The following is a 27,139-nucleotide window of genomic DNA, read 5'->3' as shown; positions in this document are numbered from 1 at the left end:
CTAGCAATGCTAACATGCTAATGCCTAACATGATAGTGGTGTTTATATCTGTATGCTCAAGACAAAAACAATAAAAAGCTAGTATGCTAATGTTACAATGCTGCTAAGATGCTAACACCTAGCATGATAGCGCTTGTGTTAACCAGGTTCATATTCATGAACATCTCAAAGAATGCTAGTATGCTCATGTTAGCATGCTAGCAATGCTAACATGCTAATGCCTAGCTTGATAGTGGTGTTTACATCTGTATGTTCAAGAAAATAGCAATAAAAAGCAAGTATGCTAATGTTACAATGCTGCTAGGATGCTAACATTAGCGTGCTAACACCTAGCATGATAGCGCTTGTGTCTACTAGGCTCCTATTCATGAACGTCTCAAAAAATGCTAGTATGCTCATGTTAGCATGCTAGCAATGCTAACATGCTAATGCCTAGCATAATAGTGGTGTTTATGTCTGTATGCTCGAGAAAATAACAATAAAAAGCTAGTATGCTAATGTTAGCATAATGCTAACATGCCGACAGTGTCGACCAATGAAAATGACTAAAAATGCTACCATGCAATACTAGCGTTTTTTGAGACTTTCATGAATATGAACTTAGTAGACAGTTAGCGCTATCATGCTAGGTGTTGCTATTTTCTTGAACTTATCCTCACGACGGTCGCGGGGGTGCTGGAGCCTATGCCAGCTGTCTTCGGGCGAGAGGCGGGTTACAACCTGGACTGGTGGGTATACCCTGGACATGCTACTATGATCATGTTAGCATGCTAGCAATGCTAACATGCGAATGCCTAGTATGATAGTGGTATTTATATATGTCTGCCCCAGAAAATAGAAAAAAAGCTAGTATGCTAATGTTACAATGCTGCTATGATGCTAACATTAGCGTGCTAACACCTAGCATGATAGCTCCAGCGTGTCCAGCGGTTGGCTGGCGACCAGTCCAGAATGTACCCTGCCTCTCACCCAAAGACAGCTGGGATAGGCTCCAGCGACCCTAGTGAGGATAAGCAGCATAGAAAATACGTAAATGGATGGAGCTCACATTTGATGCTCTTGTAAAATACACTATTATTGAAAGTAAAATACCTACAATGCTATCAACAGAAAAAAAATCAAAAATAAATTACTTAAATTAATTTAAACTAATCAAAATTAGTTATTTGATGAGTGTATTTTTGTTCGTTTGTTAATTAATCATTTAAACATAAAACAGGCAACAAATATAAACCATGCAACCAGAACTTGACATGTGGTTTTGCGCATGCGTGTATTCACTTCCGCATTTTCATAGTGCACATGCGCATCACGGCCTGCTTTCAGTTTGAAGCCCAGCGAGGGAAAACCATCCCAAGTACGAACTTTGGTAAGTTTTGTTGTCTGATTATCAATTTCTGTTTCTTTGCTTATATTAAAAATAACTCCACAGACAATGTTGTCAGTTGTTTGTCAACATGCGTGGTTTGGCGACAGTTGGACAACGCTACAGGAAGAGCCAGTCTTCATGTAAAAATGGTCATGTTTTGATATAAATAACTCCTGTGTACACACGACAGTAAATAGAGCATACATTTAGGTACTTTCCACCTCTACCTGGCTTACATTAATATTCGGCACCTGTAATCATACAAAACGGAGCATAAGAGTTGATAAAAGTACGAAGAACTAGGTCTTGGTGTCAATTTTTACATCCCCTCTAGCTAGCAGTTAGCTAGCTTACACCACTATACAAGTTCATCCGATTGAATATTGTCAAGAGAGAGTGTTACATTAAGCATTATTTGTTTGCCGAATTGGTCAGTCAAAGCTGTTTGTCTATGAAAGTGTGTTTTAAGTCACCTGTGTGCTGTGGTTTATTGCTAGTATTTTAAAGTATTAAAAACAAAGGTTTTTGGATTGGAGTTTGGTTTGGCGTCGCTACCGACACTGACACTTTACCGACACTTTAATTATAGCTATTAAACTCGTACAACTCGCTCATGGATGTGTGCTAAAAGAAGTCGATTAGCTTTAAATTGGTTATTACACACGCTCAATTACAAGGTAACGAACGATCCACAAGTGCAATCAACAGCACGTGCAGAATTATTATTATTATAATGAAGTAGAGAAAGTGATATGAGTAATATACAGACCATGTAACCAGAACTTGGCATGTGGCAGGGTAACAACTAGCATGACAGCGCTTGTGTTTACTAGGTTCATATACTATGATCATGTTAGCGTGCTAGCAGTACTAACATGCTAATGCCTAGCATGATAGTGGTGTTTATATATGTATGAAAATTGCAAAAAAATGCTAGTATGCTAATGTTACAATGCTGCTAGGATGCTAACATTAGCGTGCTAACACCTAGCATGATAGCACTTGTGTTTACTAAGTTCATATTAATGAAAGTCTCAAAAAATGCTAGTATGCTCGTGTTAGTGTGCTAGCAGTGCTAACATGCTAATGCCTAGCATGATAGTGGTGTTTATATATGTATGAAAATTACAAAAAAAATGCGAGTAATGCTAACATCTACACAATAGTGTCTACCTATGAAGACGGCTAAAAATGCTACCATGCAATACTAGCGTTTTTTTTTTAGACTTTCATGAATATGAAGTTAGTAGACAGTTAGCGCAGTCATGCTAGGTGTTGCTATTTTCTTGAGCTTATCCTCACGACGGTCGCGGGGGTGCTGGAGCCTATCACAGCTGTCTTTGGGAGAGAGGCGGGGTACACCTTGGGCTGTTGGATACACCCTGGACATGCTACTATGATCATGTTAGCATGCTAGTATAATAGTGATGTTTATATATGTCTGCCCAAGAAAATAGCGAAAAAAGCTAGGATGCTAATGTTACAATGCTGCTAGGATGCTAACATTCGCGTGCTAACACCTAGCATGATAGCACTTGTGTTTACTAAGTTCATATTAATGAAAGTCTCAAAAAATGCTAGTATGCTCATTAGTGTGCTAGCAGTGCTAAAATGCTAATGCCTAGCATGATAGTGGTGTTTATATCTGTATGCTCAAGAAAATAGCAATAAAAAGCTAGTATGCTAATGTTACAATGCTGCTAGGATGCTAACATTAGCGTGCTAACACCTAGCATGATAGCACATGTGTTTACTAAGTTCATGTTAAAGTTTCAAAAAATGCTAGTATGCTCATGTTAGTGTGCTAGCAATGCTAACATGCTAATGCCTAGCATGATAATGGTGTTAATATCTGTATGCTCAAGAAAATAGCAAAAAAGCTAGTATACTAATGTTACAATGCTGCTAGGATGCTAACATTAGCATGCTAACACTTAGCATGATAGCGCTTGTGTTTACTAGGTTCCTATTCATGAATGTCTCAAAAAATGCTAGTATGCTCATGTTAGCATGCTAGCAATGCTAACATGCTAATGCCTAGCATGATAGTGGTGTTTATATCTGTATGCTCAAGAAATTAACAATAAAAAGCTAGTATGCTAATATTAGCATGCTAGCAATGCTAACATGCGAATGCCTAGTATGATAGTGGTGTTTATATATGATTGCCTTGTCTTCTGATGGTGTACTGGTGGCTGAGGTTCTAGAAGGAACTGGGCCAGAACTTAAGCTCTTAATGCAGGTCTTTGGTAGCTGGAGGTCAGGAGATAAGACAGATGATTTGCGGGGATACAGGGATTAAACAAAAACAATCATATCTCCAGAGCACAGACAGGAATAGCAGCTAAGATGATGTGTGTTCTGGTGAAATGGGAATCATCTGTTCCGGTGTCAAACTGTGGACTTTGTAAGTGAAGTGTACTGTTTAACTGTGTTTTGCACTTGAACCAGTCGCGACAACAGGTGCACGTCTCCGAAATGAACTGTTTTTAAGACACACAGAACGAGAGTGACAGCTGGGAAGGTCAAAGTCGGGAAAGGCAGACGAGCTCCTGAGTGAGTCCTTCATCCTGACTGAGTTCAATCCCTCCAGCTTCGCTCAGCAACCCGACACCATCGAGGTTCATTTCATTAATTCCGCTTTTCCTCGCTGGCTTTTCTGCTCCAGCGAGCGGCTCGTCTGCCTCGCAGGCTGTTCCTTCTCCGCCGTCCCCGCGCTCCGGGGAATCGCCAGTCACATCAGCCGAGAATCAATCTAACCGAATCTGACAGGAGGTGACGTGCTACCTGCTGGGAACACTTTTCCTGGTTTACTCCACGAAAGCTTTCACACACACACTTCCCCCCAAAAATCCGCCGCCCCGTGGTGCTGCGTAAAGTTGTGTCCTCATATTAACTCCCCTTCAAAGCGGGGACATGGATCACTTCCTGAGGGGATATCAACCTGAAACCACACCCATCTCTCATGGGGGACGTTCTGGAATAAGATCCATCCGATACCGTCCCACTTACAGTGTTTGTGTCTCTCAGGTCATCGCCACTATCATGCCCGTCTGTGTGCTAGACGAGGGGAAGGGGCCGGACCACCAGGGAACCGTCCACCTGACCATAATACCCATCTCGCACATCAGCACCAGCAGGAACCACGCCAACCACTCAGTCAAGGTGAGGTCTTAGTACTATGGGGTACTATAGTACTATGATGTCTCTTTTGGGAAAGAAAAGCAACTTCCAGTATGACTGAGACATAGTGAACATCCAGCAGCAACACGTCCTTTTGGCATGACTACGACTTATAAAAATAATATACATATATATATATATATATATATATATATATATATATATATATATATATATATATATAAAATATACGTCTATCTCTTCTTTAGCTTGGGGGGGGGGCATCAACTGCAAATTTTGCAAATTTACTGTCCGCTTTTAAAAATGGAGCAATGTAGAATTCCAAACAATATTAGTACAATATTATTAGAGCCCTCTAGATATGTAATAACACCCCTATAGTCACGTTTATACTCCATTACCAAATATAGTGGAAATAATAAGCGAAAATAAGACATATACATGTCATAAAGCACTTGTTTACAGCCTCAATACGGGTTTTAACATTTTTAGAGCCCTCTAGATATTTAATAACACCCCTATAGTCACCCTTTACACTCCTATTACCCAATATAGTAGTTATAATTAGAGAAAATAAGACATCTAAGTCATAAAGCACTTGTTTACAGCCTCAATATGGGTTTTAACATGATTAGAGCCCTCAAGATATGTAATAACACCCCTATATTCACGTTTATACTCCATTACCAAATATAGTGGAAATAATAAGCGAAAATAAGACATATACATGTCATAAAGCACTTGTTTACAGCCTCAATACGGGTTTTAACATTTTTAGAGCCCTCTAGATATTTAATAACACCCCTATAGTCACCCTTTACACTCCTATTACCCAATATAGTAGTTATAATTAGAGAAAATAAGACATATAAGTCATAAAGCACTTGTTTACAGTCTCAATACGAGTTTTAACATTTTTAGAGCCCTCTAGATATTTAATAACACCCCTATAGTCACCTTTGCACTCCTATTACCCAATATAGTAGTTATAATTAGAGAAAATAAGTCATAAAGCACTTGTTTACAGCCTCAATACGGGTTTTAACATGATTAGAGCCCTCTAGATATGTAATAACACCCCTATAGTCACCTTTATGCTGTACTATGTACTAAATATAGTGGAAATAATAAGATATATAACACATAGAACACCTGTTTACAACCTTCTAAATGTGGGTTTTATTATTATTAGAGCCCTCTTGGTATGAAACAACACCCCTATAGTCACCTTTACACTCCTATTACCCAATATAGTAGTTATAATTAGAGAAAATAAGACATATAAGTCATAAAGCAAATTGTTTACAGCCTCAATACGGGTTTTAACATGATTAGAGCCCTCTAGATATGTAATAACACCCCTATAGTCACCTTTATGCTATACTACATACTAAATATAGTGGAAATAATAAGAGAAAATAAGACATATACATGTCATAAAGCACTTGTTTACAGCCTCAATACGGGTTTTTAACATTATTAGAGCCCTCTAGATATTTAATAACACCCCTATAGTCACCTTTACACTCCTATTACCCAATATAGTAGTTATAATTAGAGAAAATAAGACATATAAGTCATAAAGCACTTGTTTACAGCCTCAATACGGGTTTTAACATGATTAGAGCCCTCTAGATATGTAATAACACCCCTATAGTCACCTTTATTCTATACTATATACTAAATATAGTGGAAATAATAAGAGAAAGTAAGACATATACATGTCATAAAGCACTTGTTTACAGCCTCAATACGGTTTCTAACATTATTAGAGCCCTCTTGATATGTAATAACACCCCTATAGTCACCTTTATGCTGTACTATATACTTAATATAGTGGAAATAATAAGATATATAAGACATAGAACACCTGTTTACAACCTTCTAAATGTGGGTTTTATTATTATTAGAGCCCTCTTGGTATGAAATAACACCCCTATAGTCACCTTTACACTCCTAACAGTTACTGATTGTAAAAGTACCAGATGGAGGGGTAGGATTTAATAAGCTTTGCTTCTTCCTACTCCTTTTGGACATGTGGAACTGTGAACTGATTATGGGATGCATTCAATTGGAATCTGATGCATGTTGAAATGAAATAAAACCATTACCATTACCATAGTTGATGTATAATGCCGAGGAGCCTTTAAAGGACTCCTACTGATGTTAAATGCTTCCTGTTTACAGGGCAGGGTGGTCCAGAAAGGTCCTCTGGTGTCGTCGTCCAATCACAACTTCATCTTAAAGGCCGTGCTTCAAGGTGAGGCTGAAACGCCGACTTTCCAAAACACCAAACGCCATTAATCACGTCTTTTTTTTTTTTTTTCTCCTCAGAAGTCGACCCGTCGCCTCAGCGCGTATCCATCAACATGGTCTTGTTAGGGACGCTGGCCAAGGACTTCTCTCAGGCTGTCAGTGAAGGGGTAAGGTTGATTGACAGATGTCTGCATTGATAGTCAATGCATTGTTTTACATTATATTATAAGTATATAGAATATATAGTTTTACATTATAGTCATTCAAATTGAATTCACTCAAAAATATATTGATGAATAAGACAGTGTTCTAATTACTGGTTTTAACATGATTAGAGCCCTCTAGATATGTAATAACACCCCTATAGTCACCTTTATACTACAATATATACTAAATATAGTGGAAATAGTAAGATATACAAGACATAGAACACCTGTTTACAACCTTCTAAATGTGGGTTTTAATATTATGAGAGCCCTCTTGGTATGAAATAACACCCCTATAGTCCTCCTTTACACTCCTATTACCCAATATACTAGTTATAATTAGAGAAAATAAGACATATATATAAGTCATAAGCACTTGTTTACAACCTCAATACAGGTTTTAACATGATTAGAGCCCTCTAGATATGTAATAACACCCCTACAGTCACCTTTATGCTATACTATATACTAAATATAGTGGAAATAATAAGATATATAAGACATAGAACACCTGTTTACAAACTTCTAAATATGGGTTTTAATATTATAAGAGCCCTCTGGACATGAAATAACACCCCTATAGTCACCTTTACACTCCTATTGCCCAATATAGTAGACATAATAAGAGAAAATAAGACATATAATTTATGACTTTCTAAATAGACTTTAACATTATTAGAGACCTCTAGACATTAAATAACACCCCTATAGTCACCTTTATAAAAATAATAATAATAATAATACTAACATAATTTCCCCTGCCATATTTTTGCTGGGTTTTTCAAATTGTTTGAATTGAATTTAATTGTTTGAACTCCCGTCTTGTAAATGTGTGACTTTGTTCCTATAATATTTTGACTTCAAACTTTCCCTGCAACCTAATTTTTCAAAAATTGCTGCAAATGGCCCCTGGCCCGCACTTTGGACACCCCTGCTAATGTGATTATTGCATTAACTGAATCCTCCGGCAGACGCTTCAGACAAAGGAAGCGCTTTACTTTTTTCCACAGCAGCTTATCATCAAGCGGCGGCACTTCTTCGCCTTCAAGCCTCTCGGCGCGCTGCATCTGCCGCTCCGATCTCCGCCCACCAGGACGCGCTCTTATCTCACTCTGCTCGCTGTTGGTCTTGTGTTTCCCGCCAGGACGTGGTGGTGGCGTCCGGCTTCTCTGTGGGCAAATCTCCCACGGCCCTGAAGGACAAACGGCACCCGTGTAACCTGATGCTGTCTGGAGACGACGCCTTCATTCACGTGAGGGTCCGATGATAAGGAAGTGGGCGGAGACTTTTTCACACCGCTACACGTCACATGACACCCCACAATTAACTTATTTTACATGTGTAACATGTGATTCTGTGCTTCAGGTGGGTCAAGCGCTACCGGCTAACTCTACATCGCCAAAGGCCGTGAAGCGAAAGATGCCCGCCGAGGTCAGAAGCTCCGGTTGCGGCCATTTTGTTTATCATTAATGCTACTTCCTTATTATCGATGCCGGTTCTTATATTATGTACATTTTATATCATTTAATATAGGCGGCACGGTGGTTGAGTGGTTAGCGCGCAGACCTCACAGCTAGGAGACCAGGGTTCAGTTCCACCCTCGGCCATCTCTGTGTGGAGTTTGCATGTTCTCCCCGGTTTTCTCCGGGTACTCCGGTTTCCTCCCACATTCCAAAAAAAAAACATGCTAGGTTAATTAGCGACACCAAATTGTCCATAGGTATGAATGTGAGTGTGAATGGTTGTTTGTCTATATGTGCCCTGTGATTGGCTGGCCACCAGTCCAAAGTGTTAATATGCTAACAGTTAGTATGCTAGTGTTATTAACAAGCTAATGCGTAACATTTTAGCTATTTTCATGGGTATTACCTTTACATAAGGTTGCACGGCGGTCGAGTGGTTAGCACGCAGACCTCACAGCTAGGAGACCAGGGTTCAATTCCACCCTCGGCCATCTCTGTATGGAGTTTGCATGTTCTCCCCGTGCTTGTGTGGCTTTTTTCCGGGTACTCCGGTATTCCTCCCACATTCCAAAAACATGCTAGGTTAATTAGCGACTCCAAATTGTCCATAGGTATGAATGTGAGTGTGAATGATTGTTTGTCTATATGTGCCCTGTGATTGGCTGGCCACTAGTCCAGGGTGGACCCCGCCCTCTCGCCCCAAGACAGCTGGGATAGGCTCCAGCACCCTCCGTGACCCTTGTGAGGAAAAAGCGGTAGAAAATGAATAATTATTATAATTAATATAATTATATAATAAAAAAATAAATAAATAAAAATAAAATAAATAAATAAATAAATAAATAAAAAATATATATAATTTTTAAAAATATAATGAAAATTGCAACTTTCTTTGAAAAAAAAAAATAATTCTAACATAATTTCCCCTGCCATATTTTTGTTGTTTTTTTTTTTAAATTGTTTGAATTTAATGTAATTTTTTTGAACTCATGTCTTATAAATGTGTGCCTTTCTTCCTATAATATTTTGACTTCAAACTTTTTCTGCCATCCCCATTGGGACATTAACAGTCCTTTGTTTGCCCCAAGGGTCTAAAGTACCAGTATACCAAGCTCAACAACCTGAAGGCCGGTGAAGTGGTCAACGTGTACGGGGTTGTGGTCTTCTTCAAGCAGCCCTACATGAGCCGCGGATCAGGTCAGTACATAAAAAGAAAGACGGCGCTCTGACTAGGGATCGACCGATATGTTTTTTTGGGGCTGATGGCCGATTTTGCTTGGGCCGATACTGTTTTTGCTCCCTTAATTTACATGAAAAAATGACAATGATAACAAATATTCCAAGTCTTGAGTAAGGATCGACCGATATGTTTTTTTCGAGCCGATGCTGATTTTTTCCCATCACCCTACCGAAATAGTTCAAATAGATTATCCCGATGATAAGGAAATGACCTATACCGGTATAAATGATAAACGTAAACAAGTTGAGTTGATGATTACAAATATGCCACAAAATATTAAGTTTTTATACTTTAAATATAGTTTAATATAAACAAAATGTAAAAAATATAATTTAAACAAAATATAGCAAATATAATATAATTTAAACAAAATATAGCAAATATAATATAATTTAAACAAAATATAACAAATATAATAGAATTTAAACAATATAACATATAATATAATTTAAACAAAATATAACAAGTATAATATAAACAAAATATAACAAATATATTACAATATAAACAAAAAAGACAAATATAATATAATATAAACAAAAAAGACAAATATAATATAAACAAAAAAACCTAATATAATATAAACAAAAAACCCAAATATAATATAAACAAAATATAACAAATATAATATAATATATACAAAAAACCAAATATAATATAAACAAAAAAGACAAATATAATATAATATAAACAAAAAAAACAAATATAATATAAACAAAATTAAATTTTAATTTAATTTAATTTTTAGGGTTAGGGTTAAATTATTTTTTTTTTTAATTTTTAATTAAATTTTTATTTTTTAATTAGTCCTCCAAGACTGGTGATTCTTTTTTTTGCCAGGGGTTGTAGTTCAGAAAAGTGGAAAAGGCATCATAGTCCCCTTTAAAGGAAAAGTGCACAATGCACACATGACTTTATACAGTACATGAACACATCATGTATTAGTAGTACCTTACAAAAAAAACAACAAACCAGGCCGAGACAAAAGTTTGGGACCCCGCAGTTGCGCACAAGCAACCGTGTTGTTTCAAAATAAAATGTTTTCTCTCGACAGACTTCTGCTCCAGTCTGAAGATAACTGACCAGTCTCAACTGAAGATCAGCTGCACCATCTTCTGCAACAAACTGGAGTCCCATCCCCAAATCCTCCAGATCGGCAACATCATCCGCATGCACCGAGTCAAGGTTGCGTCTTTGTCGGCTTGACAAATCGAACCTGTGACGAGCTGACTCGTGATGTCAAAACATCACCCCCCCTCTCCCACGCAGGCTCACCCGTACAACGACACCCTCACGCTGCTCAACACCTTCGGTTTTTCCGCCTTGGTGTTTGACGGGACGGTCGGCGCCGCCGTGGAGCCCCGCACCGCCAGCAAGTCCTTCCACTTCGCAGAGGAGGATCGCCGCGCTGTGGAGGAGCTGCGCTTGTGGGCCGCCAGCCAGGCTCTGCCACGCGCCGACGCTGCGCTCACTCTGTCGGCTGTCCAGCCCAAAATGTACTTCGACCTCACCTGTCAGCTGCTCGCCAAAGCCACCATCGACTCCATGTGCACCCTGCTGAGGGTAAGGAAGATAAAGGATGGAATATTTTCCTAGTTATGGCATAGAAAAGCCTGTTATTAGGTTAAGGTTATTAGCATAATCACAACCCTCAAGACATGAACTAACACCCCTATAGTCCCCTTTACACTCCCATTACCTAATATAGTAGACATAATAACAGATAATAAGACATATATAATTTGTTTATGACCTTCTAAATAGACTTTAACATTATTAGAAACCTCTAGGCATGAAATAACACCCCGATAGTCACCTTTAGTTTCCTATTACCAAATATAGTGGAAATAATAAGAGAAAATAAGATATATAAGACACAGAACACCTGTTTATAACGGGTTTTAACATTATTAGAGCCCTCTTGATATGAAATAACACCCCTATAGTCCCCTTTACACACGCATTATCCATTATAGGTGACATCATAAGAGAAAATAAGACATAGAACCCTTGTTTATTAACTTGTAAATCCAGGTTTTAATATTATTAGAGCCCTCTTGATATGAAATAACACCCCTATAGTCCCCTTTACACTCTTATTACCCAATATAGGTAACATCATAAGAGAAAATAAGACATAAGACACTTGTTTATTAACTTGTAAATCCAGGTTTTAATATTATTAGAGCCCTCTGGATGTGAAATAACACCCCTATAGTCACTTTTACACTCCCATTACCTAATATAGTAGACATAATAAGAGAAAATAAGACATATAATTTGTTTCTGACCTTCTAAATAGACTTTAACATTATTAGAGACCTCTAGGCATAAGAGAAAATAAGACATAAGACACTTGTTTATTAACTTCTATATCCAGGTTTTACTATTATTAGAGCCCTCTTGATATGAAATAACACCCCTATAGTCCCATTTTCACACCTATTGCCCAATATAGGTAACATCATAACAGAAAATAAGACATAAGACACTTGTTTATTAACTTGTAAATCCAGGTTTTAATAATATTAGAGCCCTCTTCATATGAAATAACACCCCTATAGGCCTTTTTACACTCCTATTACCCAATATAGTTAACATCATAAGAGAAAATAAGACATAAGACACTTGTTTATTAACTTTTAAATCCAGGTTTTAATATTATTAGAGACCTCTTGATTTGAAATAACACCCCTACAGTCATTTTTACACTCCTATTACCCAATATAGTAGACATAATAAGAGAAAATAAGACATAGAACACTTGTTTACAGCCTTTTAAATACAGGATTCAACATTGTTAGAGCCCTCTGGATGTGAAATAACACCCCTATAGTCACCTTTACACTCCTATTACCCAATATAGTAGTTATAATGAGAAAATAATACCTACAGGACATAAATGACAGGTGCAGGTGCCAGTCAGTGTGTGTGTGTTTGCAGGTATGGGACGGCACCAGGTGTCCTCACGCCCTGCTGAAGGTGGCGGCGGAGCCCGACATGGTGGAGGGGCCCACCTCCTTCTCCGAGGAGCACGAGAAGCTCATCGCCAGCGTGCTGGTCTACGACAACCACGTGCCGTTTGCCCAGCAGATTAAGGTGAGACTGTGGATATATTAAACACACTCCCAAATCCCGCCGACAGACAAACTTCTCCCGTTTAACGTAGCGTGTGGGGGTGGGGGTGGGGGTGGGGGTGGGGGGGGGGGGGCGTCTGTGCACATAAAGCTGCTCTCAGATTACTGTGAGACTCGGGGATTGCGGTTTGAAAACCTGCTGACTGCGCACACATTGATCAGATGGAGCCACAATCCTCTGTCTTTTTTTTGGGTGGGGGGTGGGGTGGGGTGGGGTGGTTGGGCAGCTCATGATCACATGAAGACGTTTTGATGCCTGACGCCTCCATTCCTTAACCTATAATATACATATAATACCCACCTCGGCCTCTAACAGCTGTGGCTGTGGCTGAAGGCAACCCCCCTGGTGTAGTTTATATGAACTGCACAAGGTGGAAAAAGCTGCATATGAAGACGAATAATCCAGTTGGTTGCTGCTGAGCTGAGTCTGGAGTACCCGTAACTCGGTGGGATATGAGTTGTTCACCGATTCATTTTTACAATTACTCTAGTTTCACTGACTCTTGATAAATGAATTTCAGTGACTCACGGGTACCCAACACGTCGAGTTTCACTGACTCATGGGTACTCGACAAATCCAGTTTTACAAACTCACGGGTACTCGACCAATTGAGCTCCACTGACTCATGGGTACTCGACAAATTTAGCTCCACTGACTCACGGGTACTCAACAAATTGAGCTCCACTGACTCATGGGTACTCGACAAATTGAGCTCCGCTGACTCACGGGTACTCGACAAATTGAGATCCACTGACTCATAGGTACTCGACAAATCCAGTTTTACAAACTCACAGGTACTCGACAAATTGAGCTCCACTGACTCACGGGTACTCGACAAATCAAGCTCCACTGACTCACGGGTACTCAACAAATTGAGCTTTACTGACTCACAGGTACTTGACAAATTGGGATCCACTGACTCACGGGTACTCGACAAAATTGAGCTCCACTGACTCACGGGCACTCGACAAATTGAGCTCCACTGACTCACAGGTACTCAAAAAATTGAGCTCCGCTGACTCACGGGTACTCGACAAATTGAGATCCACTGACTCACGGGTACTCGACAAATTTAGCTCCACTGACTTACGGGTACTCAAAAAATTGAGCTCCACTGACTCACGGGTACTCGGCAAATTGAGCTCCACTGAATCACGGGTATTCGACAAATCCAGTTTCACTGACTCACCGGTTATCGCCAATCCAGTTTTACAAACTCACAGGTACTCAACAAATTGAATTCCACAGGTACTCGACAAATTGAGCTCCACTGACTCACGGGTACTCAACAAATCGAGTTTCACTGACTCATGGGTACTCGACAATTTGAGTTTCACTGACTCATTTTTACAATGACCCTAGTTTCACTGACTCTTCTTAAATGAATTTCAGTGACTCACGGGTACCCAATAGATCGAGTTTCACTGACTCACGAGTACCCAACAAATCGAGTTTCACTGACTCATGGGTACTCGACATTTTGAGTTTCACTGACTCATTTTTACAATGACTCTAGTTTCACTGACTCTTGATAAATGAATTTCAGTGACTCACGGGTACCCAACAAATCGAGTTTCACTGACTCATGGGTACTCGACAAAGATTCATAAGAGTTTTGCTGACTCAGAGTTAGTTTCACTGACACATTGGTTCTCATCCACTTGAGTTTGACTGACTCACAGGGCCTACCGCCCTCAGCAGGCGCCATCTTGGCTCCACACAGTGTACTGTCCATTAGGGACGCAGTCCTCGCCTTCCATGCATGACTTGGGGTTGAGTTGTACGTTGAATAAATCCCCAACAGTGTGTAAACGATGTGATGTTACATATTATTCCATAAGATCTGCATCACTCGCCATCCATTTGCAAATGTGAGTTAATTTTAGGTCATGCGCGTTCCTAAAGGAAGTCATCATCTGTCAAACGTTAAAGCATAACCCTGAGTGCCGAGCGGCGACGCGCATCAGCTCTCCAGCCCGCAGGCGTTCAGAGGCTCTCTCCACGTTCCTCACTGGAGGAGACTCATTGACTCATTTTATCGTTCGCTCAATTACACACCACAGTGGAGACGGACGGCTTGAAGATTTCTTAGATCAGATCATCTGAAGCGCTCGACGTTGCGGCTGGACTGACGCCAGGGGTGGGATGCTGCTCTGCGTTCATGAGTTCAGGTGTTTGATTCTCTTTGATTCTCTGGTACAGATGAGAAAAACAAGATAAAGACTGTTCGGGATTCGGTGACTGGAGTTTCACTGACTCACGGTACTTGCCAAATGGGATTTTACTGACTCACGATTACTCACCAAGTCCAGTTTCACCGACTCATAGGAACTCAACAAAAGCTCCACTGAATCACAGGTACTTGACAAATTGAGCTCCTCTGACTCATGGGTACTCGACAAATTGAGCTCCACTGAATCATGGGTACTCAACTAATTGAGCTCCAGTGACTCACAGGTACTCGACAAATTGAGTTCACTGAATCATGGGTACTTGACAAATTGAGCTCCGCTGAATCACGGGTACTCGACAAATTGAGCTCCGCTGACTCATAGGTACTCGACAAATTGAGCTCCTCTGACTCTCGGGTACTCGACAAATTGAGATCCACTGACTCATGGGTACTCGACAAATTGAGCTCCACTGAATCATGGGTATTCGACTAATTGAGCTCCAGTGACTCACGGGTACTCGACAAATTGAGTTCACTGAATCATGGGTACTTGACAAATTGAGCTCCGCTGAATCACGGGTACTCGACAAATTGAGCTCCGCTGACTCATAGGTACTCGACAAATTGAGCTCCTCTGACTCTCGGGTACTCGACAAATTGAGATCCACTGACTCATGGGTACTTGACAAATTGACCTCCACTGACTCACGGGTACTTGACAAATTGACCTCCACTGACTCACGGGTACTCGACAAATTGAGCTCCACTGACTCACGAGTACTCGACAAATTCAGTTCACTGAATCACGGGTACTTGACAAATTGAGCTCTACTGAATCATGGGTACTCGATAAATTGAGCTCCACTGAGTCATGGGTACTCTACAAATTGAGCTCCACTGAATTACGGGTACTTGACATATTGAACTCCTCTGACTCACGGGTACTCGACAAATTGAGCTCCACTGAATCATGGGTACTTGACAAATTGAGCTCCTCTGACTCACGGGTACTCGACTAATTGAGATCCACTGATTCATGGGTATTCTACAAATTGAGCTCCACTGAATCACGGGTACTCGATAAATAGAGCTCCACTGACTCACGGGTACTCGACAAATTGAGCTCCACTGACTCACGGGGTCTCGACAAATTCAGTACCACTGAATCACGGGTACTCGACAATTTGAGCTCCACTGACTCACGGGTACTCGACAAATTCAGTTCCACTGAATCATGGGTACTCGACAAATTGAGCTCCACTGACTCACGGGTACTCTACAAATTGAGTTCCACTGAATTACGGGTACTTGACATATTGAGCTCCTCTGACTCACGGGTACTCGATAAATTGAGCTCCACTGAATCATTGGTACTTGACAAATAGAGCTCCACTGACTCACGGGTACTTGACAAATAGAGCTCCACTGAATCATGGGTACTCAACAAATCCAGTTTCCCTGACTCGCCGGTTCCCGCCAAATCCAGTTTTACAAAACTGGCCACCAGTCCAGGGTGTACCCTGCTCGAAGACAGCTGGGATAGGCTCCAGCATATCCATGACCCTAGTGAGTATAAACATACAAAATGGATGGATGGATGACACTTTGCGCTATCATGCTACTCCAGCGATTCAGTCCGGCGTCACCTTGTCCGGGCTAGGTGTTAGCATGCTAACTTTAGCATTTCAGGTCAGGTGTCAGTTTGCCGTCAGCATCCCCAGAATTCACCTTCTCCCAAAATTGCACATTTGTCGTTAAAAATAGATTTTGTTATTTTTCAACAAATGTGGCGATAAAAATGCCAAGATGCGTCTGTGGCAGGCCGCCAGCGATGCTTCATGGCTGCAGTTAATTCCATTTGTCAGACACCTGCCTCTAAGTACCGACACAGACAGAAGTGTTTGAACGATATTTCCTCCAATTACCCGACTCCTTTGGTGAATCACAGGGGATGTTGTGTGAAATGGACTGAGACAAAGGGCTTTAGACCGAGCAGTGGATCCCATTAAGACACAGAGTGGAAATTGTGCGTGCGTGCCACCTCCACGGTCATGCGTTTCCACCAATTACCCACACGTATAAAAGTGTAAAAACAGGTCACATTGGATAGAAAGCAGGGCTCCCTTCAGTCAGACAGATATTACAAACATCCACTTTTATGTACACACAATTTACTAGCGGTAAGCGCTCCCTTTGTCATTTGCTGATAGTGAAAATGCAACGATTTTTGTGTCCGTATTTCATTTTTTTTTAAATCCTCTCCCACTCAAACACATTGCACCTGAACGCCTCATGGGCTGTGCTTGTTAGGACACCAAGGAGACAAATACGAGCTGTTAATTGTTATGTGTGCTCTTTGGATAAACTTTGTCGTACACTTTTTGGGTCTTTTTTCCATCTCTGTTTTTTTTATATGATATGATATTATATTTCTTTTTCTTGTAATATTACTATATTCCCATAATATTTCCAATAATACTAGAACTTTTTCTCAACTTAATTTTCCCAATTTTCATTTATTTATGTATTTCATTTATATAAATAAATAAATGTTATTTATTTATTGCCCGCCTCTGGGCACGCCGACTCCCTCACTTCAATTTTAATTCAATTTATTTATTTTTAATATTATTATATTATATAATATTATTAACATTAATTTAATGTAATTAATAAAACAAATTTGGGGATAAAGTTTGTCAAACATTTTTTGGCTCTTTTTTCCATCTCTCTTTTTTTCAATATATTATATATTATTACTTCAATCTTAATTCAATGTATTATTTTTTTAACTATTATAAATATTATATTAACATAATGTAATTAATTAATAAAACAAATTTGGGGTAAACTTTGTCAAACATTTTTTGGCTCTTTTTTCCATCTCTGTTTTTTTCTTTATTTTATTTTATTTTTACTTCTTTTTCTTGTAATATTACTATATTCCCACAATATTTCCAATAATACTAGATTTTTTTCTCAACTTAATTTTCCCAATTTTCATTTATTACTCCCCCACATCAATTTATATTTTTTTATTTATTTATTTAATATTATTATATTATATAAAATTATTAAAATAATGTAATTAATTAATAAAACAAATTTGGGGATAAACTTTGTCAAACATTTTTTGCCTCTTTTTTCCATCTCTGTTTTTTTCAATATTTTATTTTATTATATTTCTACTTCTTTTTTTATATATTATAATATTACTATATTCTCATAATATTTCCAATAATACTAGAACTTTTTCTCAACCTAATTTTCCCAATTTTCATTTATTACATTTATTTATTTATTGTCCGCTTCCAGGCACGCCGACTCCCCCACTTCAATTTTAATTCATTCAATTTATTTCTATTTATTTATTTTTTAATATTATTATATTATATAATATTATTATAATGTAATTAATTAATAAAACAAATTTGGGGATAAACTTTGTCAAACATTTTTTGGCTCGTTTTTTTCAATATTTTATTTTATTATATATTATTTTATATTATTATATTATATTTTATTATATTTTATTATATTTCTACTTCTTTTTCTTGTAATATTACTATATTCCCATAATATTGCCAATAATACTATAACTTTTTCTCAACTTAATTTTCATTTATTACATTTATTTATTTATTGCCCACCTCCGGGCACGCCCAATCCCCCACTTTAATTTTAATTAAAATTATTTACATTTAAAAAATATATATTTATTTATTTTTATTTTTAATTAAAATATGTATTTATTTGATTGTTTTTTTCCTCTTAATAATACAACATTGTTCTTGTAAAATTATGATTTATTTCATTCAAACCAAAATACGACAAATACGAGTTCTGTGTGCTCTTTGGATAAACTTTGTCATACACGTTTTGGCTCTTTTTTCTGTCTTTATTTTATTTTATTTTAATTTTTCTTGTAATATTACTATATTCCCATAATATTGCCACTAATACTCAAACTTTTTGTCAACTTAATTTTCCCAATTTCCATTTATTCCATTTATCCCCCACATTAATTTTAATTCAATTTATTTTTAATTTGATGTATTTATTGAATTTTTTCCTCTTAATAATAATACAACATTGTTCTTGTAAAATTATGACTTTTTTTCTGTAAATATGATGACTAATTTATTTTCCTAATATTTTGTCTTCATTCTTGTAAAATGATGTTTTTTTTTTAAATTTTAAATATTTTTTTTTATTTAATAAATATTGTTTAATTCATTTTCTACCAGACATTTATCCCCAAATGATGCCTAAAAGAAGGTGGGCCCTAAAAGAACCGCTAGCCAATCAGTAGTCGGACCGTACCAAACAATCACCCTGTGATTGACACCTCCATTCATTTAATAATGTTTTCATTATCGTGTTGCATCATGTCTAATATTTTCACCCTCCAGCTCCCGCTCATTATTTCCTGTTTGGCGCTCACGGTTGATGAAACGTGCCATCCAACTGGGCGTCGGGGGGGCAAACGCGGCGCTTTCGGGACTCCCACGCCGTTTCTTGATTAGCGGCCGCGGCTGTGAGGTAAACGGGATTCTATGCCCCCCCATCCCTCGTCCCCCGGGGGCGGAATTCTTGTTCAGGGGCCGTGATAAAAGTGCACTTCAGCAGAGTGGGCCGTCATTAATGTTCACGTAGTCGTAGTAATAGATGGAAATGTTGCATTCAAGGACACGTACTGTATTAAACATAATCATAATCATAAAGTAGCGACGCACTGGACTGTGATCCATGTCCGATTCCCAACTGGATGGGGGCGGGGGGGTTGGGGGTGTCGCTTTGGAACTGATGCCCTGGATCGCATGCATCGCAGTCACATGACACACCACACAAACACTAGCATAGCGATGTGATGCTAAAGTGCTAACATTACGTTTTAACATCATGTTAGGTTAGCATAGGCATGTAATGACACACAAGCACCAGACTTGATGGGCTTTTATTGCAGCTTTGAATGACATCACACATCAGGCACAATAATAACCTACCGCCGTTGACACTCCCCGACGCGTCACTTCCTGTCCGCCCCACTACTCAACTTCCTTTACACTGAATTCATAGTAACATACATGAGACCAGGTTTGATGTCTTCTTTTTTCACATACTATGTCTACTACTTTGATAATGGGAGCTGTAAAGGTGACTATAGGGGTGTTATTTCATGTCTAGAAGGCTCTAATACTGTTTTTAAAAGGTTGTAAATGGACTTTTAGTGTCTTATTTTCTCTTATATGTCTACTATAATTGGGTAATAGAAGTATAAGGGTGACTATAGGGGTGTTATTTCATGTCTAGAGGGCTCTAATCATGTTGAAAACTGTATTTAGAAGGTGGTTTTATGTTTTATTTTTGCTTAATTCTACTATATTGAGTAATGGGAGTATAACGGTGATTATAGGGGTGTTATTTCATGTATAGAGGGCTCTAATAATGCTGAAAACTGCATTTAGAAGGTGGTAAACAGGTTTTCTATGTCTTATTTTCTCTTATTATGTCTAGTATATTGGGTAATAGGAGTATAAGGATGACTATAGGGGTGTTATTTCATCTCTAGAGGGCTCTAATAATACTGAAAACTGTATTTAGAAGTCGGTAGACAGGTTTTCTATGTCTTATTTTCTCTTATTATGTCTACTATATTGGGTAATAGAAGTATAAGGGTGACTATAGGGGTGTTATTTAATGTCTAGAGGGCTCTAATCATGTTGAAAATTGTATTTAGAAGGTGGTTTTATGTTTTACTTTCGCTTAAGTCTACTATATTGGGTAGTAGGAGTGTAAAGGTGACTATGGGGGTGTTATTTCATGTATAGATGGCTCTAATATTGCAGAAAACTCTATTTAAAAGGCGGTAAACAGGTTTTCTATGTTTTATTTTCTCTTGTGTCTACTATAGTTGGTAATATGATTGTAAGGTTGACTATAGGGGTGTTATTTCATGTCTAAGCTCAAAGCGACCTTTTTGAATTTTAAGGAATGCCGTCGGATGTTGGTGTTTAGTCGCACGGGAAAAAGAAAATGGTTTGTTTGCCACAGACAGGCCCCATTTCTCTCCGAGCCCGGGATCCATGTGTCCCGCGGGCCCGCCCCGACGCCCCCCCCCCCCGTCACCCACACACATGCTGATGCTGATAATCTGTCCATTATGAGTGGAGGCCCTGCTGGGCCATCTTGTTGGGCCAATCGCTCAGAAACACCCCTTGTAAAGCACTTAACACGCTGATGATTCTCTGGTTGCCATGCCAACGCCCGTAGCGACAGTGGAGCGACGAGCCTTAAATATTCTTAATCCCTCACGGGCGCGGGAGACGGGGAAGGAAAAGCGCTTTGTCGTCTATGCAAGGATGCGCCTTCCCGCGCAGGTTGATATTCTCGCATTTGCATCATTGAGAAATATCAGAATATAAGACAACAATATTATGATGGCTAAAACGTCACAATAAAGCGAATTCGATAATTCGTTCGATAATTCACGGAGATGCTAAGAAAAAAAAATACATATTATTATAATAAATATATATTTTATTTATTTTATTTTAATAAAGTTATTTTTATTTATTTTATTAAAATACTTTTATTTTGTAAACTTGCAACTTTTTTGTTAGAATTGGACTTGTGTGTATTATTTTTTTTTTTACATTTTCTAATTAATTGAACTTCTTTCTTCTTTCTTTTTATTATTTATTTACAAATATGTTACCTTTCTTCGTTTTATATTTTGACAAAAATATAAAAAATAATATATATTATTATTATAATAAATATATTTTATTTATTTTATTTTAATAAAATAATTGTAATTTATTTTATTACAATAATTTTATTTTGAAAACTTGCAACTTTTTTGTTAGAATTGGACTTGTGTGTCTTAATTCTTTTTTACATTTTTTTTCTTCACACTTCTTTCTTCTTTCTTTTTTTATTATTTATTTACAAATATGTTACCTTTCTTCTTTTTATATTTTGAAAAAAATATAAAAAAATAATATTTATTATTATAATAAACATGTTATTTATTTTATTTTAATAAAATAATTTTAATTTATTTTATTAAAATAATTTTATTTTTGTAAACTTGAATTGGACTTGTGTGTATTATTTTTTTTTTTTACATTTTCTAATTAATTGAACTTCTTTCTACTAAACGTCCTCGCTGTAATTACTTAATACTTCATTCCCATAATATTTTGACATAATTTTTGGAATATTCCAATTTTTTCCACAATGTAATTTTCCAAAAATGGCACCTTTTGATACTAAATTGACTTTGTTTTTCCTCATAATATGAAGTTATTCTCATCAAATTACGTCATGTTCTCCTTATATTAGATATTATATACACATTATATTACTACAGATTTTTTTAAAAATAAAATAGTTTTATTTTGAGAATCCTGGAGGTAAACCCCCGAAGCAGCCGCTTGTTGCTTCGCTCGGTGTGAAGCGCAGAGATCACGTTTGGCCGCTTTTATTTGTCCCCATGGCCGTCCCCAGGCTTTTGTTCCTTCAGCCTGGCTTCTGTGTGAGTGTGGATCTCGTGAAAGACTCCTGAAAGTTTCAGGATTGTTTTCTCTCTGGCTCAGTTGGTTAAACACTCCCAGTCTCTGGTGATGCTGTGGTAAACAAACAGAAGCCAAAGTACTATCTTTGCTTCCCTTGTTTGCTTCCCCTCCTCCTCCATGCATCTTGAAAAAGATTCCGATTCACACACAGAGTTGTGTTTATAAATCTGTTTTTGTTTTTTTTTACAGGGGTTTGCAATCTAAGTCCAAATGGAGCTGAATTTATTTAGAGCAGGGCCGTCCCATGGTTTCCTACCCAGGGTGGCAGAATGAAGGCCACGTTGTATATTTAACCTGGTTGCAACTTTCTAAATGCAGTTTTTTTTACATTATTAGAGCCCTCTAGGCATGAAATAACACCCCTATAATGACCTCATATTACCCAAAATAGTAGACATAATAAGAGAAAAAAGTGCAGGAGACGGTTTATGACCTTCTAAATAGATTTTTTTCAAATATTATTAGAGCCCCCTAGACATAAAATAGCACCCCTACAGTCACCTTCACACCCCAAGTACCTAATATAGTAGACATAATAAGAGAAAAAAAGGCCATAAGACCGGTTTATGACCTGCATAGATTTATTTCTAACATTATTAGAGCCCTCTAGATGAAAAATAGCACCCCTACAGGCACCTTCACATCCCATTACCCAATATAGTAGACATAATAAGAGGAAAAAGGGCATGAGACGGTTTAGGACCTTCTAAATAGATTTTTTTCAAAAGATATTAGAGCCCTAATCACATTAAAAAGTGTATTTAGAAGGCGGTAAACAGGATACTTCTGCTGTAACCATGACATATTTTGTTTATTAATATGATAAAAATGGGTCCCGAACCAATTATGCGGCATAAACAATACATTATTGTACATATCAAAGTGACCCATACATCTTGGAACATATGTGACGCTTGACTCTTTGGTGCAATTACATACAGTATGTTCCGTCCTTGCATACATGAAACAAAGCCACATCCTGTAAAACGCTGAAGGCTTCGGGGGAAACGTCAAATTCCCTCTGACATCCCCGACTGAAGCTTTGGCTCGTGATGACGATAATGAGGAGGCGGGAGGGAGGGAGGAGAGCGGGAGGAGGACGGTCTTCTGTCAGCTTCAGGCTTGTCGTGACAAACATCAGAAGTCCTCTCACAGGCATCTGACTCACTTGGATGGCACAAACCATACATTTGATTCAACAGCGCCATCTGCTGGCTGATAAAACCCGAAGCCGTACTTATTACTGTCACTTTCATGGGATTTAAGCCCCGCCCCCCACACAGTCCACAGTTTTACTACCCAGGGTGGCAGAATGAAGGACACTCCGCCATGTTGTATATTCAACCTGGTTAGTCAACCTGGTTACAACCTTCTAAATGCATTTTTTTACATTATTAGAGCCCTCTAGACATGAAATAACACCCCTATAATCACATTTGCACTCATATTACCCAATATAGTAGACATAATAAGAGAAAAAAGGCCATAAGACCGGTTTATGACCTGAATAGATTTTTTTCCAACATTATTAGAGCTCTCTAGACATAAAATAGCACCCCTATAGTCACCTTCACTATCCAAGTACCCAATAAAGTAGACATAATAAGAGGAAAAAAAGGCATTAAATGGTTTATGGCCTTCTAAAACTATTTTTTCAAACATTATTAGAGCCCTCTAGACTTAAAATAGCACCCCTATAGTCACCTTTGCACCCCTATTACCCAATATAGTAGACATAATAAGACAAAAAAGGCCATAAGACCGGTTTATGACCTGAATAGATTTTTTCAAACATTATTAGAGCCCTCTAGACATAAAATAGCACCCCTATAGTCACCTTCATATCCCTATGACTCAATATAGTAGACATAATAAGAGAAAAAAAGGCATGAGACGGTTTATGACCTTCTAAATAGATTTTTTTCAAACATTATTAGAGCCCTCTAGACATAAAATAGCACCCCTATAGTCACCTTCACACCCCTATTACCCAATATAGTAGACAAAGTAAGACACATAGGGCATATAAAAGCTTTTTCTCGCATTCTAAATGTGCTTTTTAACATGATTAGAGCCCTCTAGACATAAAATAGCACCCCTATAGTCACCTTCACACCCCATTACCCAATCTAGTAGACATAATAAGAGAAAAAAGGGCATGAGACGGCTTATGACCTTCTAAATAGATTTTTTTCAAACTTTATTAGAGCCCTCTAGACATAAAATAGCACCCCTATAGTCACCTTCACACCCCATTACCCAATATAGTAGACATAATAAGAGAAAAAAAGGCCAGAAGACTGGTTTATGACCTGAATAGATTTTTTTCCAACATGATTAGAGCCCTCTAGACATAAAATAGCACCCCTATAGTCACCTTCATATCCCTATGACTCAATATAGTAGACATAATAAGACACAGGGCATAGAAAAGCTTTTTTCTCGCATTATAAATGTGCTTTTTAACATTATTAGAGCCCTCTAGACATAAAATAGCACCCCTATAGTCACCTTCACACCCCTATTACCCAATATAGTAGACATAATAAGAGAAAAAAAGGCCATAAGACCGGTTTATGACCTGAATAGATTTTTTCAAACATTATTAGAGCCCTCTAGACATAAAATAGCACCCCTATAGTCACCTTCCTCACCTTGCACTCTTCCGCCAGCCAGGAGACTTCCTGAGGATCTACAACCTACGAGCCATCCCAGGATGGGTGAAGACGCCCGACACGAGCAGCCCCCGGTCAGAGGAGGTCAACCATTTGTCCTTCCACCTGCACGGGGGCACGGCGTACGGCAGGGGCATCCGCCCTCTCCCCGACGACAGCCCTGAGATTCAGGACATGAGGAGGTACGTCTCCGTCTCCCCTCCCCTCTCGTGCTTTTATTGTGACGGTCATTTGACTTCCTGTTTGACCCGCAGAGCCATGGATGCCTTCCAGGTGCACCACGAGGTCAGCCACCATGACGTGAACGACTCGGTGCTGTGCGGGGCGTGGGCAACGCCGCCATGTTGTCCAGGTAAGGATGAAGTGATGATACGCAGTAGTTGAAAATTATTATGTCTACTATATTGGGTAATATGAGTGTAAAGGTGACTATAGGGGTGTTATTTCATGTCTAGAGGGCTCTAATCCTGTTAAAAAACATATTTGGATCAATACACATTTGTCTTTTTTTCTTATAGCTACTATATTGGGTAATAGGAGTATAAAGGCAACTATAGAGGTGTTATTTAATTTCTAGAGGACTCTAATCATGTTAAAACGTGTATTTAGAAGGTCATAAACAGTTCTTATTTGTCTCGTTTTCTCTTATAATGGACACTATATTGGGTAATAGGAGTGTAAAGGTGACTATAGGGATGCTATTTCCTGAATAGAGGGCTTTAATCATGTTAAAACATGTATTAAGAAGGTCATAAACAGGTCTTATTTGTCTCCTTTTCTCTTATAATGTAAATTGGGTAATTGGAGTGTAAATGTGACTATAGGGGTGTTATTTCAAATCTAGAGGGCTCTAATCAAGTTAAAGGCAAATTTAGAAGGTGGTAAACATGTTTTCTATTTCTTATTTTCTCTTATTATGTCAACTATAATCTGTAATAGGAGTGTAGAGGTGACTATAGGGGTGTTATTTAATGTCTAGAGGGCTCTAAGAGGGCTCTAATCATGTTAAAAAGTGTCTTTAGAAGGTGATAAACACGTTTCTATGTCTTATTTTCAGTTATTATGTCTACTATATTGGGTATTGGGAATGTAAAGGTGACTATAGGGGTGTTATTTCATATCAAGAGGGCTCTAATAATATTAAAACCTGGATTTACAAGTTAATAAACAAGTGTCTTATGTCATAATTTCTCTTATGATGTTACCTATATTGGGTAATAGGAGTGTAAAGGTGACTATAGGGGTGTTATTTTATATCAAGAGGGCTCTAATAATATTAAAACCTGGATTTACAAGTTAATAAACAAGTGTCTTATGTCCTATTTTCTCTTATGTCTACTATGTTGAGTAATGGGATCGTAAAGGTGACTATAGGGGTGTTATTTCATATCAACAGAGCTCTAATAATATTAAAACCTGGATTTACAAGTTAATAAACAAGTTTCTTATGTCATATTTTCTTTTATGATGGTAACTATATTGGGTAATAGGCATGTAAAGGTGACTATAGGGGTGTTATTTCATGTCTAGAGGGCTCTAATCATGTTAAAAAGTGTCTTTAGAAGGTAGAAAACAAGCTTTTTATGTCTTATTTGCTCTTATTATGTCTACTATATTGGGTAATAGGAGTGTAAAGGTGACTATAGGGGTGTTATTTCATATCAAGAGGGCTTTAATAATATTAAAACCTGGATTTACAAGTTAATAAACAAGAGTATTATGTCATATTTTCACCTATATTGGTTATTGGGCATATTAAGAAGGTTATAAACGGGTTCAAACTACCAAAACATGCTATTTATAGATAAGAAATGTACTTATTATGGTCTGGTCTGGAGCCAATTGCACTGAAGCTGGAACATTGCTTGTGGATGAATACTGCCCTCTAGTGGCTG

The 27,139-nt window shown here is 38.0% G+C and overlaps 1 protein-coding gene across 4 annotated transcripts in view; it reads left to right on the top strand.

Moving 5' to 3' along the window:
• The first annotated feature begins 1,266 nt into the window (after positions 1 to 1,266).
• The window catches only part of pot1 (protection of telomeres 1 homolog), a 31,373-nt gene continuing 5,500 nt past the window's right edge, over positions 1,267 to 27,139 (top strand). Inside the window, exons 1-12 of one of the 4 annotated variants that reach the window (XM_058088057.1) lie at positions 1,267 to 1,369; positions 4,400 to 4,534; positions 6,701 to 6,773; positions 6,848 to 6,924; positions 8,120 to 8,227; positions 8,341 to 8,406; positions 9,527 to 9,635; positions 10,733 to 10,863; positions 10,948 to 11,241; positions 12,622 to 12,777; positions 25,242 to 25,426; positions 25,499 to 25,596. In XM_058088057.1, coding sequence (XP_057944040.1) covers positions 4,415 to 4,534; positions 6,701 to 6,773; positions 6,848 to 6,924; positions 8,120 to 8,227; positions 8,341 to 8,406; positions 9,527 to 9,635; positions 10,733 to 10,863; positions 10,948 to 11,241; positions 12,622 to 12,777; positions 25,242 to 25,426; positions 25,499 to 25,596 — 1,417 coding nt within the window. In that variant the 5' untranslated portion in view covers positions 1,267 to 1,369; positions 4,400 to 4,414. Of the gene's footprint in view, positions 1,370 to 4,399; positions 4,535 to 6,700; positions 6,774 to 6,847; positions 6,937 to 8,119; positions 8,234 to 8,340; positions 8,407 to 9,526; positions 9,636 to 10,732; positions 10,864 to 10,947; positions 11,242 to 12,621; positions 12,778 to 25,241; positions 25,427 to 25,498; positions 25,597 to 27,139 lie in introns of all 4 variants that reach the window. The other 3 variants (XM_058088056.1, XM_058088055.1, XM_058088054.1) reach the window with 3 other exon arrangements.

The sequence above is a fragment of the Doryrhamphus excisus genome, chromosome 11, assembly GCF_030265055.1.
Source record: "Doryrhamphus excisus isolate RoL2022-K1 chromosome 11, RoL_Dexc_1.0, whole genome shotgun sequence".
In the NCBI taxonomy this organism is placed as follows: Eukaryota; Metazoa; Chordata; class Actinopteri; order Syngnathiformes; family Syngnathidae; genus Doryrhamphus; species Doryrhamphus excisus.
Note: the sequence above shows the minus strand (reverse complement) of the source record. Positions and strands in the feature narration are given on the sequence as shown.